Raw genomic sequence first — 16,451 nt, forward strand, 5'->3', positions numbered from 1 at the left:
AATATTTAAGACAACGAATCACCGCTGCTAAAGCAACAATTACACCTGTGATGAGCCAGCAGACCTGGGTAGAAGTCGATTATCGACTGGATGTTTGCAGAGAGACAAACGGAGCTCATATTGAAACATTCTAAGGTATGTAAAAAATCTTTTTGATTGGTGAATTTTTAAAAAAATACTCGTTTGATTATCTCTAGTAGTTTTTGAGATATGATTTTTTTTTAAATTGCTGTAACCTTTATCGATGACTTTATATGAGGAAACCAAAATGTAAGTGAATGGTATTTTCGTACTCCTCTTACCTCAGAATGTAAAGAAAATTCATTTCCCCCCACTCTCACTATGCGACCGAAAGTAATACTGTACTCTTCTTCAAAAAGTATGTAAAAACAGTAAAAAGCATAGTAATTAGTCTGCACAGCAAATGGCAGTTATTGCTGTACTTAGTAGCATGCCTCTATTTACATAAATTTAACGCTTGTTAATATCTGGTACTTATCGCTATATATTTATGCTATTATTATTATTTTCACAGTTTTTAACCGTTCGACTTTAATTTGATTAATTAAAAATCTCCTAATATTATATTACACTTATTGATTTAATTTTATATTTTACCCTAATAGTCCTATTATTTTAGCTGTGACGAATGTAGAGCACCTTAGATGTAATAGACACTAAGATTTGCTTTCTCTAAGATTAATGATGTTTAGTATATTCCCAGACCCTTTGGTGAAAAGAAGTCACTAGTAGACTTGAATATACAATCAGTATTATTGACAAACCTGTGGTAATACGTGCAGTGCAATGAAGAAAGGTGGACAGTTATATTTTTGATTTTTTCTATTAAGGTTGGTATGAAATGCTTCTCGATCTTGAAATCAACCCATTCATTAATAGGCTGGATTGTTAACCATCAGATGAGGGTGTCTTTCCCTACGGGATCAGGATATTGTTTCATGTCACTTGTTTATTCAGTTATGATACCTAACATCGGTATATGCATTAAAAAAAAAAAGTTTTTAATTACTTTTACTATAATTAATATTCTAAAATTGCGTTTTGACTTTTAAAAGTATTCCCAAAATGTTAAATTATATTTTATAAGGATGTATATAAAATATTATTTAAAAACGTATTCTATTTCCTTAAATTTTTACTGAACTGTAAATAAATGACATTATTTTGATAATATTTTAGCGCTGACCAAGTATTTTTTTTTTTTATTGTCTACTGACAGTACTACCAGGACAAGTGAAGCATATATGTCAGTTACTGTTTTTTATACAGAGTACTTTTTTATTTTCAGGAATTTATTTATAAAAAAATTATCTTATTGTAGGTGACATTTACATAGCTTTGTGAACTGACGTGTATTAATGGAGTGAAAAAAGTAAGATAAATTAATATCCACTGATATAGAGTGTTTTTCTTAATTATCTTGTTTTGTTTTACTATTTTATTTATTTATATGAACCATTTTTTTAAAACACTTTTCAAATAATATTCTTCTACAGATGGTTCATATAAAACTAATGAAGATTAAATTTCTCATAAAAATATTATCATTATCAATTCGGTTGTATAGAATAATCTAGAAATATGTTTTTTATTACAACTTTGACTTTTCTTATAACTTTGAAATGGGTTTTCTATATCCTGTTTCTACTGTAACTTAATACTGTTAGTTCAAAGAAAATATACTAATTTTTACCGCACCTTTTTTTACCGTTTGTATTCTAATATTTGATAGAAATATTATTATAAATTCACTTTTTTTTAAATTATTTATTAAAATTTAATTTCTTTTTTACGAAACTGTTTTGATCTTACATAAGTGTTCAGATAGCTTTATAATTGATGACTTGTTTTCTCTACCGTATTCGTTTGCATCATAAAAAGATTTCATTTATGATAATGATGCTGTTTCTTTTGATATTGATACAGACGTCGTTCTTAATTGAACTCCCACTTTGACTGTGTTCGTGTTGGTTATTTAATGTTTTATATCAAGATCTTATTTTTACTGCACAATCTTCTTTTTACCATATTTCGTTCTCAATTAATCCAACCTAGTCTAGGATCTTTAATCTTTCTTCTTTCCAGTACTTAATTCAGTTCCTTATTTCTTTGATGTTATAAGAATTTCACCGTTATAACTATTATGTAAACAGTTAAAATTTACTATAACAAATTTATTTGATATTTAATGTTTTATTTAAAATTTTAACTAAGGTTTTTTTTTTAATATAAATATAACAAAATAATTTTTTGTTATATTATATTATTTTTAAATAGTTTAGTAAATTTATTTCTGGCAACTGAATATAATTATTTTCAATAATTGCTTTTTCTTTTTTATATTCTACGTTGAGTACTTTTGTGCAGCTCTTTGTTTCATCAGAGTAGAGTTTTTAATAAAAAATTTATAAAAATGATTGTGATCTTGTGTTTTCTACTTTATTTTTTGTTTGATGAATTAATTCATCGTTACACAGAATCTTGTAAGTGGGTGGAATATGGAAATGGAATTCTGTAGCGTATGAAAAATGCTATGCATCACTGAAATTCAAACCCGGGACCCCCCCCCCCTCCAACAAAGGAAAGGCCAAGACACTACCATTCCATCAAGGAGATCGGCAATTTCTAGTTTAATTTTATTTCACTAAAAGACTAAAATAAACAAAGGAATTTTTTATATTAAAAATTAATTTATTAATAAATTTTATTATTTTTCTGTAAATTAACTTTATATAGGAGAAACTACTTCTTCAGAAACAAAGTTCTCCATAGTAGTATTCCAAAAGGGAAAAACATCAAGAAAAAGATTTAAGAACTAATTTTAACAAAATAAATGTAAAGAGTTATTAAAAATGATCGTTCCTATTATAAATCTGAATAACTCACGGTTAATAACGTTCAGATAGTTGAATATATTTTCAATGGAAAGGAAAAATAAAAAAAAATGTTTTGCTATTATAGCTATCGTGTAGTGATTTCGTTGTTATTAGGCCAATAGGAGAGAAAATGGTGCCAACGAAGACAGAGGAACGTTTTTGAGTGCTAAATTTTCACGTCTGCCAGTCTTTTATCATTGTACAACGTAATTTTAGAAAGAGATTTGGTGAAGTTGCAACCAATGGGCCCAGTATGCGTAAGTGATATTCTGGCTTTAAAGCAAGGGGATGTATCGGTAAGGGAAAGTCAATCGGCCGTCCACCACTAAGCGAGACAACTGTGAGAGTGTGTTTGTACGAAGATCACAGAAATTCACAACTGAAACAGTATATCCAAGGTTTAATTTTTCAACAGGACAGGGTACAACCCCATATCCACTCAGAATTGAAATTGAAATATCCACTCAGTAAAAGATGGATTGAGCATGCTGGACGTCACGGTAGTGAACGTTTCGTTGGCATTCAAATTTCCCCGACCTTAACCCTATGACATTTTTCTCTGGTTTTCGTCAAACATCATATGAATTGATTACCTTTACCAGCCACTATCCAGGACCTTTGAGTTTCCATCACAGATACCATTATATCAGTGGACCACCCAATGTCACAACGTGTGTGGCAGGAATTAGACTTCAAGCTCGAAGTGTGTCTCGTGAGACAAGGAGCTCACATTGAGCTTATGTGATATGTAAACCAAATGTAATACAAAACGTTTTGAGTTTCCATTTCCAGTGATGGTACTTTCTTCTACCTGACTGTTACTAAACGTGTGTTATTCAATTTTGTAATCGGAAAGATCATTTGTAATAACTCTGTATATTTTTTCTTATTTAATTATGAATGATTGGAGAAAACTTCAGTTTTAAGAAAGTTGTCAAATAATAAGTAAATATAATTACGAGCTGCGTCATTATATTTATATGTAGCTGTGTATGTGTGGTGTACACATTAAAAAAATAGAATCAGTTTTCAGTAGTTTACAGTCAGTTTACAGTTTCCATTATGTTGCTGAATTAAAAATATATGTAAAAAATTAATTCATTTTCTTTATGTTTGCGTTATAAGTTTTAATTATATTTTACTTTTACATTATATACTCTTAACATGTATTGGTTTTTCTTGAAGGATTAGCTGTATTATACGTTCGTTTATATATATATATATAAATATGTACGTATACAGTTTATACATATATTCATGTATAGAGTTGTAATGTTGTATGTTGAATTCTGTAACATTAGTCATTCAAAGTAAACGTCGGAAACTCCATTCATGTGGTGCTGAGTTGAAGGTATGGAATAGAGAAACTGCTGAATGTCATGAAAGAGAAGGAATAGATGAGGGTTTAAGTTGTAAAAGGTTGTGTTGGGCGACCTCATATCTCTGCCCCACATCTTGGTGGGAGAATCAACACCTACTAGTAGTGGCTGTTGGGTGGTGCGTAAGGCTCCTACTTTAGTTCTTCTCTTTAGAGCGATAAGAAGCTCGTTGTCCTTTCCTCTTAACTGTTAAACACCCCCCTCGTTCTATCTTCTTCCTTCTCACTCTATCTCACTGTTTCTCTTACCATCTAAGACCAGATTTGGTACAAAATTTTGCTTCTTTCTATCCACGGATAGAGACGCTTCTGGTTCTATAACGACACATGTCATTAGACCTGCCTCCTTTCATCCATTCTATTCCGTTTTTCTTGTCAGAAAATATAATATATCCTACATGTATAGCTTTATCTTCAAAATTTGAAATAAATAATAAAAATAACAAAATATTATCACTATTATTATTACTTTAATAATAAATATGATATAATTATTACATTAAATGATTAATTACAAGTAAAATATTTTAATATAACTGTAGAAAAACAAACACAAAATAAAAAAAATAAAGTTGAATGCAACTAATGAAATTTTTTTTGTGTTTTTAATTCTTAAACACGAATCTAGAACAACAAGGAATATGACTCATCTACTTCCAGAAATAATAAATATCATCTACAAGTCCACTTCTAGCAATGATGAGGATATTCTGACCCCCCCTTTTGGGAAAACACCCGTCTTTTAACGATCCCAATCGCCACAATCCCCTCTGTTCTAAGCCCTGATTGGTTTTACCGGACGAAGGTCGTCTTTTAGACCCTATAAACTTGATAACATAACACAGTCATAAAATTTGGCCTATGTCAAGATACCACCTATGCAAATGCCTCGGCAGACATTTCCATCAGTGTATTTACACAACCTACTATAGCCTTCATATGGCCTCTTCCAACGACGACCACCTACCATAACTACAAACAACCCTCAACAATCAAATTAACTAATTTGCTGAAGTGTGATCCCCGCGCCTTCCTTTAACAGCGAAGGTTTCTCTCAAAATCTCTTCCTATATCTAACTTCAATCAGAGTATGCACTCAGATGATTACTTGATGTGTGTCTTTAATCACCAAAAATACTATCTTCATACAAAAAAAAGTGCTGATCGCAAAAGTAACAATTTTGTTTTATATTTTAGAAATAGAAATATCATATTTACTTCCTTGTTCGAAGTAAACGAAGTATTGTAAACGCGAAAAATTTCGGTTTTCACATTTCAACGGAAATATACATTTTAACCATCTCTTGAATCCATTTTGACTAGTTTCAGCGTGACATCTGTACGTACGTTCGTATGTGCGTACGTGTATGTACGCAAGTATCTCGCACAACTCAAAAACGATTAGCCGTAGGATGTTGAAATTTTTATTTAGGACTTGTAAGATCTAATTGTGCACCTCACTTTTTGATTGCAATCGACTGTACGAAAAGTGTCCAGAAGAGCCCAAAATCCCCCAAAAATATGGATTTTGGTATTTTTCTTAACTGCAGTAATATGCCCTCATTGAGAGATTTTCAACGATACAACATAAGTGGTACTTACTTTCACTGGTTCTAGAGTTATAGCTAAATAAAATTTTAATTATGAGATATTTGGATCTTACAAGGGGAAGGCACATCGTTTTGAATCAGACTCTTCTTCTTTTTTAACTTTTTTTTTAATTTAAATATATTGGTTTATTAATAATTATTAACCCCTGATGGCAAAATTGTTTATAATAAATAATAATTCAGTAATATAAATTTTAAAAAATGTAAAAAATGAGAAAATATTAGTGAAATAAAATTTTTATATGCTTTTAAAAATGCGTATATGTAATTTAATAGGCGTACAAGAAAGTCATGTGGTATCCACATCTGATTTGGTGAAACATCTGATTATTTAATATTAATTGAAAATTGTAATTTAGAATCGTATTATTTTTATTTATGCATTTGTTTCAGTCTATTTAATAAAATATCCCTATAAAATTTAGTAACCTCTGTTTCGTTTTGGTTTTCATTTTGTTGGAGGTTACATCATAATAATTTTTAAAAAACATACTATTAGATACATATAAGACTTACATTTATTTAAAGAGTAATAAAGGGACGTCTACTCTAACCTAATATTTCAGGTAGCTTGTTGAATTAATAATTGTACAGATATTTGATGTTAATAAAAACGAATATTTTAACAATTATGCAACTGTCTACTTTTTTTAAAGAATTGGAGGATCTTATCTCACTTTCAAATGAAATAAGTTTAAACGAAGTGCGGCAAAAATGTATATGTAATGTGTATATGTGTATATGTATAGGCGTACAAGGAAATCATGTAGTGTTCACTTCAGATTTTTTTTAATTACCCTCATGATTTGTGGAGCCATGTGATTTTTACGCAGAACCACATAAAAATTCCACCTTGTGGTGAGCAGGAGCTTAACCACCTTCTATATGCAGTTGTTTTGATGTTTTAACTTGTAACTGTGTAATTGGTACAACCTGAGGATGATTCAACCAGAGAAGAGTTCTAGTTACGGTCGATGGGGGTTAGACTAGAAACAACGCCCTTTGTGAAATATCTCGGAGCACGTTCGATCAAAATGGGCTATACAACTGACACCTCAATGAAGTATGCAGTAAAGCGGAGCGGATCGTCAACGCTTTGAGGAGAATGATGGGCGCCAAGAGGGTGACCCAGAGGAGCTAAAAGAAAGCTATTGATGATAGCAATGACTTTTATAGTATTGTATGCATTGCCTGCCTGGTTTTCGGCGAGAAACAGCAAGAGGAATGTGAAGATGATGATATCACTGCAGCGACGAATGAATTTAAGGATCGTGGTGGCGTACCGAACGGTATCAGCGGATACAGCGGGAGTCCTGGCCGGGGTACCACCGATCTAGTTACGGGTTACCCAAATGAAACGGATCTATAACGGCATGGACAGGGAAGATGCACTAATCTCTTGCTACAAGAATGGCAAGAGAAGTGGAACGCCGCTACAACTGGGGCGTGGACAAAGAAGCTTATTCCTGAGATAGAACCGTGGCTGGGGAGGAAACACGGCGACGTGGGGTACTACCTATCACAATTCCTCTCCGGTCACGGAGATTTTGGTGTATACTTACACAACTTTAAAAGAAGAGAACTCTCAAATTGTGTGTTCCTTCAACGGTCATTCAAAAAAGTTGTGTAAAAACATTGTTGAATGTGCATGTTGGGAGGATCTAAAAGCAGGAAGTAACATACAAGAGATTACCCCGGAAACTACAACAAAGTATGTGAAAGATAAAGAGGACTCGCTGACAATAGAGAGATTCGTTGTTGAGGTTATACGAGCAAAGGAAGTGGATTACAAGAAGTAAAAGAAGTTAATTTAAGAGAAAAAAAACACATAACGACCGATACCCGGCTGCTGAGTCAGGGCTCGGGAACGGCACAGCCGGGCCCACTGTCCATGCCTTAGCGGTTAGAGGCAGTGGCAGGATGTAAATAAGGAAAAGATTCGGAACCGGTGAGCCGACCTGCCATGCCCTGACATACTGTTGGTAGGAAGGGAGGCTCATTAGAGTCGCAAGGACACTCCCCTGGGCTGAGTAATACTTGATTGTTTATTTTAAAACGATTAATATTTAATTTTATTGTTTTTTTCGTTAAGAAAATAATAAATCAATTGTCTCTAACCAAAAGGGTTACGGAACCTCGAAAACATTTTAAATTATATCGATGTTTCCATATTTGAAACCGGATATCAGAATAGTAACTTCACAAAAATTAATTTGAAACGATGCATGGAGTAAATATTTTTTTATTCATCTAATAGCATAACAGTAACCAAGGTACTACCTTCTTGTTGTTATAACAAAGTAAATATGTAAACATTTATAATTTAATTCATGACAACATAAATCAAGCGGTTTAAATCTCGGCGAAATAGTTTCTGTTAGGAACTAATTAAAAATAAAAAGAAACGTATTTTGAAAACGGTCTATGCGTATTTTAACAATAGAAATACTTTTTTTGTTGACGTGTTTGAAGCAGTTTTTAATTTAAAGTTTGTTCTTTTTAGAATTCGTTCCTGTTTTTTGATGAGTTGTAGGGAATCTCACCCACCCACGTTAATTAAACCTGCACATTGGGAAATGTGAGAATGTTTGAATGGATAAATTTGAAGCCCCATAGGTGTATGATTCAAATAAATGTATCAAATTTTGTTTCCATTTTTATATTATCGAGTAATAATAAAAGTAGTAGACAGTTATTTGATTTTATGCACAATATAATTTTATAAAATTTGTAATATATACTTCAAAGAAATTCAATTTAATATACAGTAGTATTTAAATTATTTGACACGTTAATTGCCATGTACAATTTTAATTATTTTCAGAACTGAATTACAGAGATTAATTTCATTGATTTTTAACTTTATTCTAAAATTATTTTGTTATTATTTATGTGCATGATAATTCTAATTTAGATGACTTTAATATAAATTATACATTAACTACCGGATAACCATAAAAACTCATTTAAATTGATTTTTATGACATTAATTACTTATACAGTTTATGATTCAGGAAACGAGTGTTATTTCTAAAACATAATCCGTTTTGTTATGATTTATTGTAACTTAAATGAGGGTATAAATGTGGCGTACATCCTGGTGTATAATTGTAACTTAGTTCCGATGGAGATTTTTTTTGTGTAGTGTTGTAAAATTAGCCATTTTAGTTGACTTTCAAGCCATTGCATTTATTATATTTATCGCTTACTTTAAATCTGTAGTAATAGTAAGAAAAAGTACGATCCGCAAGTACAAATACAGATATTCAATTTCCCTAAAATCATTTATTGTTAGCGTATCTTTCTTAAACTGTTTGTTAAATTTTCATTTTCATTTAGTAGGCCTATCATCTTTCTTGTAGTATGAGAGTATAATATTTTAGACCCCAATACTTGTAATGTTGTGTAAAATACGATTTTTTTTAAGACAGTGTGATCTTCAATCCGCGGCCCAATGATAGATTAAATATTTGTAACTGCTGAAATATTTAAAGAGAAATACATAACTCTTATGTTAACATCTTTAACTCGTTCACCACGGATCGGCACACTTGTAAGCCGAAGCAATGAATTTGTATACGTCGCTTTGGTACATCAGTGTACCACTGCATATTATGTTTGATAGGCGTTACGACACATCGATGTACCGAGTGAATCGACTATTTTAAATCAGTTTCATTTCTTGCAGTCTTATAATAATGACACTGGCTTGAAGGTATCGCCTATAGGGAATGAGTATTAGTCTTCGTTTGTTACTGCCATTCACTCTGATTTCCGAACGAGTAGTTATGTAGGAATACTTTTTTGGCGAATATACTGTCGAAAATGAGCCTTCCGAAAATGAATCGACAATTAATATTTTTTTCTCTGGCTTTATAACTGCTCGAAAATTTCTTAACATATTTAACAGCGTTTCTATCTTAAAAATACTACCAATACTATGTCATTTTCATTACTGGCTAAGTGACAGTGTTTTGAAATTGGAATAAATCTGTCTATGGGCATCATTCTTTTTATGAAAATATTCGCAAATATCAGTTCATGCGTATATCTGACCAGTAATCTATGACCATTAACGTAAGAATTGCGAGAAATTTTCTAATTTCATTTACATTAATATCGGCCCATTTAAATTATTTTTTTATTTATTTTTTGGCTTCTTTACTCTAACATTATTAACGAAATGATTAATTCCATTATCATTTCGTAAATGATAATGGAATCAATCATTTTAATAAATGAATAATCAGTAACAATAAAATCTAATATAACTTATCATCTAATAGAAGCCTGGTCAAATTGGTTTTCTGTTGAAATGTCAGATGTTAAGTACTGAACATCATCTTGTAATTCCTGGAAGGAATTTACGTTTAAATCAGTGGTAGGAAACCAATCAGGTCAGTTTATTGTAGCTTCATCTTTATTTAATTCTGATATCTGGGTACTATGTGGAGTTATACGCATCACTTTCCATGTCTTCCTGATAATACCGGTCCTCGCCGGTCTCGTCAAAAAAATTTTCTTCGGTTGATGCGTAAATAAACGTCCTGGTGCTCAGGTTAGCGGTTGAAGTGCTGCCCTGAGAGATAATTAAATTAATTTTTAATTGGCTGAATAACTGATATACTGGGTTCAGAGGAATCTACAGGATAATTTGTGCTAGATTACATGTTAATTCGAGAGATATAGTGTTATCAGTAGATGAATATGAAGTCGGTATTACGATCGGATCATTTTCAATGTCAGGTTCTTCATCACTTGGTGATGATAATAAACCTAATTTTTTCATCATCAGTACAATTCGACCGACACCAAGAATTTTTTTTAGGTATTTTTAGTTAGTAAAATGAAAAGAAATTAATAAAAAATCGTAAAGCTAAAGAAACGAACTCTGCCAAAAAGAAGGCAGTGACTTGTCACGTCTGGTAGACGAATACGAATGATATCAAGGTCATAAACAAAGGCGCGGCGTGTAACTGCCGCTCCACAACAATTTCTAACTAGCTAAGGCGGTACGCCTTTGTACCACTAAGTGATTCAGTGATTTAACAAATAGCGGGCGTGGCACAGCCGAGTACCGATGCGGTACTTTTGTAGATCAGAGTGTAAACACTGTGTGCTGACAATTTTTTTTTTGGGTAAAACAAAAGAATTTCACAAAACTAAAACAAATCACCAATAAATACTGTATTTCAAATACATTTTTCGAAAAACTAACGACGTCTGATGGGAAGACTCTTCGTGACATCAAACATCTTTCTATTAAAAGCAGGGGTTATGGCCAACAATTTTATAACCTATTTGACCAAATAAAAGCGTTTAAAAAAAGCTACGTTTACGGGAACTTGAGTTAAAAAAAAAATATTACTTTTCACACTTCTCTACAATGATTGTGAAATTACCAGCAAAGAGGAATAAGTGGATGCCATAATTTTTCTGAAGTCTGGCTTTAGTAATAGGATCCAAGATTTGAAATCAAATGAACATTTGTTCCTGATCTTTTCTACACTCTTTAGTGTTGAAGTTGAGAAAGTTCCCATTAATATATAAATGGAAAATTAATCGAATTACTATTCAATACGGATTTGCAAGAAAATGTTAGAAATACGGACTGTTGGATTTTTATTCGCAGTATATCAATGTAGATAAATTCCCAGTAATATGTAGCTTTCTTATGAAATCTACCTAAAATTTGTTGACAGTATAAAAAAAAACCGTGTTTTTTTAAGTTTGAAGTACAATAACGTTGTTTAATGAAATAATTGCATAAATTTTATTATTAAAACTGGTAGAGAATTTGACAACAAATTGTGTAATAAAGTGTATGAAAAACAAAAAAACAAAAATCAGCTGTTGTTGAGTCAAAGCTTAACACAATATAAAAATAAATAAAAAAAAAAAAAAAACGTTTATTTTATTACTTTCCCGGCGAATACAGCTAGAAAGGAAAGTATGATGATCATGACAAAAAGGATATTGGTTGTTTCGCATCTTTACACTTTTGAGGCCAAGTAGTTTTCCAGAAGAAAAACGATATGTATGTAAGTATGTGCATACGTATGTACGTATGTGTATAGTTTTTGGGCTTATATCTTAGAATTTACTGAGACAATTCTATTCAAACTGAATCAAATATTCCTATATATAACCCATTGAACATTCCTTTTTTTCAAAATTCGTTTAGGGAGTGGGAGAAATCAGGAAAAAATCAATTTCGAATTTTAACAGGCATTTTAGAGAACATTTTATTAAAGCAAATTTGTTATCTACAATGGATATATAAATAATCTGATTTTTTTAAAAACTCAATTCCCACTTCTTAAGATGCATTTTAATTTTGAAATACATATTTTTTTCCTCTATCTCCCTTAGGTTTAAATATTTTTCAATAAATTTTATAATGGTTATAGTTCATATATAGAGCTGTCAAGAGATATCTAAAATTTAAAAAAAATATATAAACCCCGGACCTAAACTGCAGAGAATGTTATTGGAAATTTTCTTTTTCCTATTTTAGCCTTTATTGAAGGGTGTGTTAGAAAATTTATTCCCCGCCTCTGAAAAATATATATTCTGTAATTGATTTTTTTAATTTTTATTAGTAGTAACCGGGAAAGTCATGCAATACTTTGCCAGCTTTTTTTTTATCCATTTTTCTTGCTATTCAAATAATAATTTACATTACTTTGTAATTACATAATTGTTTAACATATATTTCTTTATTATTTCTGACAACATATTGTTTTTTTTAAACATATTCTTTCATGTACGAATTTTCATTAATCTTATGAAATTTACTATCATTAATCAGTAAAGCTTAAATTTTTCATTAATATCTTGCATGTTAACGTTAGACTTTATAAATTACTCGTGTGTGTGTTAATATATATATATATATACACACACACACACACGAGTAACAGATATACAGTAGATATATATATATATATATATATATATATATATATATATATACCTCTAAGGTGAAATAAATTCATTATTTTCTCTTTATGCCTCCACAAATATATTTAATTTAATAAATAAATGTAACGTGAATTTTAAACAAAATTTAGCCTTCTTTTAAAACAAAGATCAATTTCCAAAGTGGATTATTTTTTTAAAAATATATTAAATTCAAAAAATATCCAAAAAAAACACTATATGGTTTCAATCTACTTCTTTCTATATTCAATTAATTAGAAATAATTAAAAAAAGTTTAAACTTGAAGGAGAAAATGTAAATACGAGCTATGTTAAACAGTTAATGAAAAATGATAAGAAATACGATTAAGCTTCAAAATGGTTTTTATAAAACATCGTCTTAAAATCTGAGCCTTGATGGATATTTCGATTGTTAAGCAACCATCAACAATAGACATACGTAAAAAGTATAAATAGAATAGTAATTAAAATTAACAAAAAAAATAAATAATCAAAACTGTATTAATAAAATGATAAATAAACAGTACTTATTTATAATTTAAAACATAAATAAATTTAATTGATACAAATAACTGTCAATATCATTGAGAAGCATACATTTTGTTTAAACTGCCACTTAATAGTTTGTTACTTACCTCTTTATACATAGGGCAAATAAAATTTATCTCAAGAAAGATAAAAGACAACATGAACGTCGAACCAGTAAAATAGATATCCCCACCCAAATTTTAAGGTTAACAGTGTAATATTCTTGATTTAAAATGTTTGAAAACAATCAAAAAAGAATTTTTAATAAATTTAAACTATATTGTTAGATATTGGTCCCCTGTAGTGGTAGGGGACTTCATTATTGAACAATGGTTCAATAATGAAGTTTCTGCTTCCATTGATGAAATACGTTTCCCGTCAATTTTTCCCAAATTTTCAGGTAGTGCTGGGCTACAATCGATTTCTTTAATTTTCTCTTCAAAATCTCAGATGTTAATAATTTGGTGTAATACTAATAGTAACATTAGTTGAATTTTTTTTTTATTATTATTTATTTTATGGTTTGAGCATTACTGGAGCAATGTCAGTGTCTTGTCAGTGTTGGGAAGATCATTACTAGTAATATTTCTTCTTTGCCCTATACTCATTCATTCTTTTAGACCTCTAGAATCTCTGTTCGTCTATGATATTGTAATTTCTTGGTTTCGGAGTTTTGAAATTTAATTTATTTTTTTTGTTTTTAACAATAATTTTTTCGTCTCAGTTCAAAATTTGTTCAAGTCTTCTTCTATTTCTTTTACACAGTTGTTTTTAACTTAATTTTTTTGTCGATAGATTAGTAGTTTCTTGGTTATCCTTTCTTCTGGGAGCCTCGGTAGATGACTGTAGAAGTTTACTCTTCTTTTTTCATGAAAAGAAGAATAGCTTTCTAGTTTATATATTTATTTTACTTTCCCGTCTTGCACTTTATACCTTTAGAAAGGAAAGTATTGTAATTGGTCCAGTTTGGGCATATGCGGCTTTCACCGGATCTTTACGTTATAACACCTAAAGAACCAAAAAAACCGGATGGAAATTTTCGGATGCTCGTATGTACGTATGTATGTTTGGTGTTTCCCTCTAAATCACCTTATATCACCAGAAATACTTGACCGATTTTGACCAAACTTGGTCAGATTACTTCTATATATGCCATTGATTCCATTAAATTTTCAACTTAAAAGGTCAAGGGGAGACTATAGAGAAAGATCACACTCAGTTTCTCGACATTTCGCTTAATTAGTCTTATTTTTCTTAGGCACATTTTTTAACAATTAAAAAATAATAATAATTGCAAAAAAACTTTTGCAATTAACAGTTTACAAGCTCTAAAAATATATTTAATTTTTAATTCTTATTGTAATTTATAATTCATTTGTTCATAGCGAGCTGAAATATCTAAATTTTTTTAAATTAAATTGTATGTATAAGCCGTGATCAGTAAAAAGCCGCTTGACGGGAAAGTCCTACAACTGTGCTGTCAGCTTTTTTAAATAGATAAATATTCGTTTTATGCAGATAGTTATTTCCATTTGTTATGACCCATAATGTAACTAAGTAATGTATATTTTTGTCACTGAAATATATCAAGATCAACAGTGCAAAATCGATATAATTTTATTTTAAAGGTGTTAGATATGAATATTGTAACCTGATTATTTAAAAATTTTAATATTTTATTTAGCATTTATCGTAATAAATAGCATGTTTTCTTTTGTTGTAGTCGTGCTGTGTTGAGTAATCCTGACGTTCAGTGGACTACACCTCTGCGGGACTTGTGGTTGGACGATTTTTGGGGTACTCCACTGAATTCTGCAAGTTCCCACGGCTCATACAGACCGCTGTGTACACTTTCATTTAGATTAAATCATTGGTTCTGTGGTTTTCGTCCTTGGGGCTACCATCTAGTTAACGTACTTCTTCACGTAATAGCCACTGGTCTTGTATATAAAACGGCAAAATTATTGCTTCCGGGTATCGCTCCAGCACTGGCTTCGCTTCTTTTTGCCGCTCATCCTGTAAGTAGTTTTTCTGTTCATTATATAATATAATATATACTTTATATTTAATATATTTATTATATTTAATGGTTTATATTTATATTTTAGATTTTAATTCAGTTTGATAACTTGCCTAAATATCTAATAAATTTTTATAAAGTTATATTAATTATATAGTTTGTAACGACCAATATTATAAATTTTGTTAAAAATTTGATCTTTAAGAGCAAAACTATACTCAGTTTAGTTATCATACTCTGAGGAAATTGTGTATTTAATGCATCATGTAAACGTTCCTTCAAAAGAAAAGAATACATTAGTCTGTTGCTTTACATTAACTGTTCTCACTGTTTAATGTGGCTACGAAACAAGTAAAACAACTAAAGAACAAGAAAGAGTTATGCTAGTTACTTTCTCTGGGTATTAAAGCTTCTCCATGGTGACAAAGTCAAGAAAAAAAATATTCCTTACCAGGCTTCCTGGAGAAAATAAGAAGGGAAGATTTTTATTGTTGGTTCTTCTTTGAGTGATGTACACGATTTCAATGCAGTAACCGCGAAATGAAGTTGATATTCAACTTTACAAGGTGTAACAAAATCTCTTCATTTTTTTTTGTTTTCTTTAGTAGTAGTATGGTATGACTGTTATTTTAAGAATAACGGTTCCGATTTTAAGAGTGGATGTGTATCATGTTAGACCATCTATGGGCTATTTGGTTTCGTCATTTTAAAAACAAAATTTATTTACATGTCATTAAATAAAAAGCAAAAAATCAGATTTGAAATCTCTGATTTTAAAGTATAATTCTACGTGTCCAAAAATAAGCTTTATTTTAAAACAATTGAAAAATTATTTTACAAAATTTTATAGAAATTAGATCTACAGAATTGTACATATAAAACAAATCCATTAGTTAAATTATTATTGACGGCAATGTTAAGCGTACTTTTTGAGGTCCTCCTCGAGATATTAATACTTACCGATATTACAAGTGCTTATCGGAGGTACCTAATTACGTAATTTAATAATGAATATTTACCAAGTATATTTTAAATAAACGGAAAGACCTTGAATATATTTATCTTGGGTTTAATAT

The 16,451-nt window shown here is 30.4% G+C and overlaps 1 protein-coding gene across 1 annotated transcript in view; it reads left to right on the forward strand.

Moving 5' to 3' along the window:
* Nucleotides 1-16,451, forward strand: part of Tmtc2 (Transmembrane O-mannosyltransferase targeting cadherins 2) — a 1,137,584-nt gene that overhangs the window by 383,285 nt on the left and 737,848 nt on the right. Inside the window, exon 2 of the mRNA XM_075369640.1 lies at nucleotides 15,079-15,373. Coding sequence (XP_075225755.1) covers nucleotides 15,079-15,373 — 295 coding nt within the window. The remainder of the gene's footprint in view (nucleotides 1-15,078; nucleotides 15,374-16,451) is intronic.

The sequence above is a fragment of the Lycorma delicatula genome, chromosome 6, assembly GCF_047948215.1.
Source record: "Lycorma delicatula isolate Av1 chromosome 6, ASM4794821v1, whole genome shotgun sequence".
Lineage (NCBI taxonomy): Eukaryota > Metazoa > Arthropoda > Insecta > Hemiptera > Fulgoridae > Lycorma > Lycorma delicatula.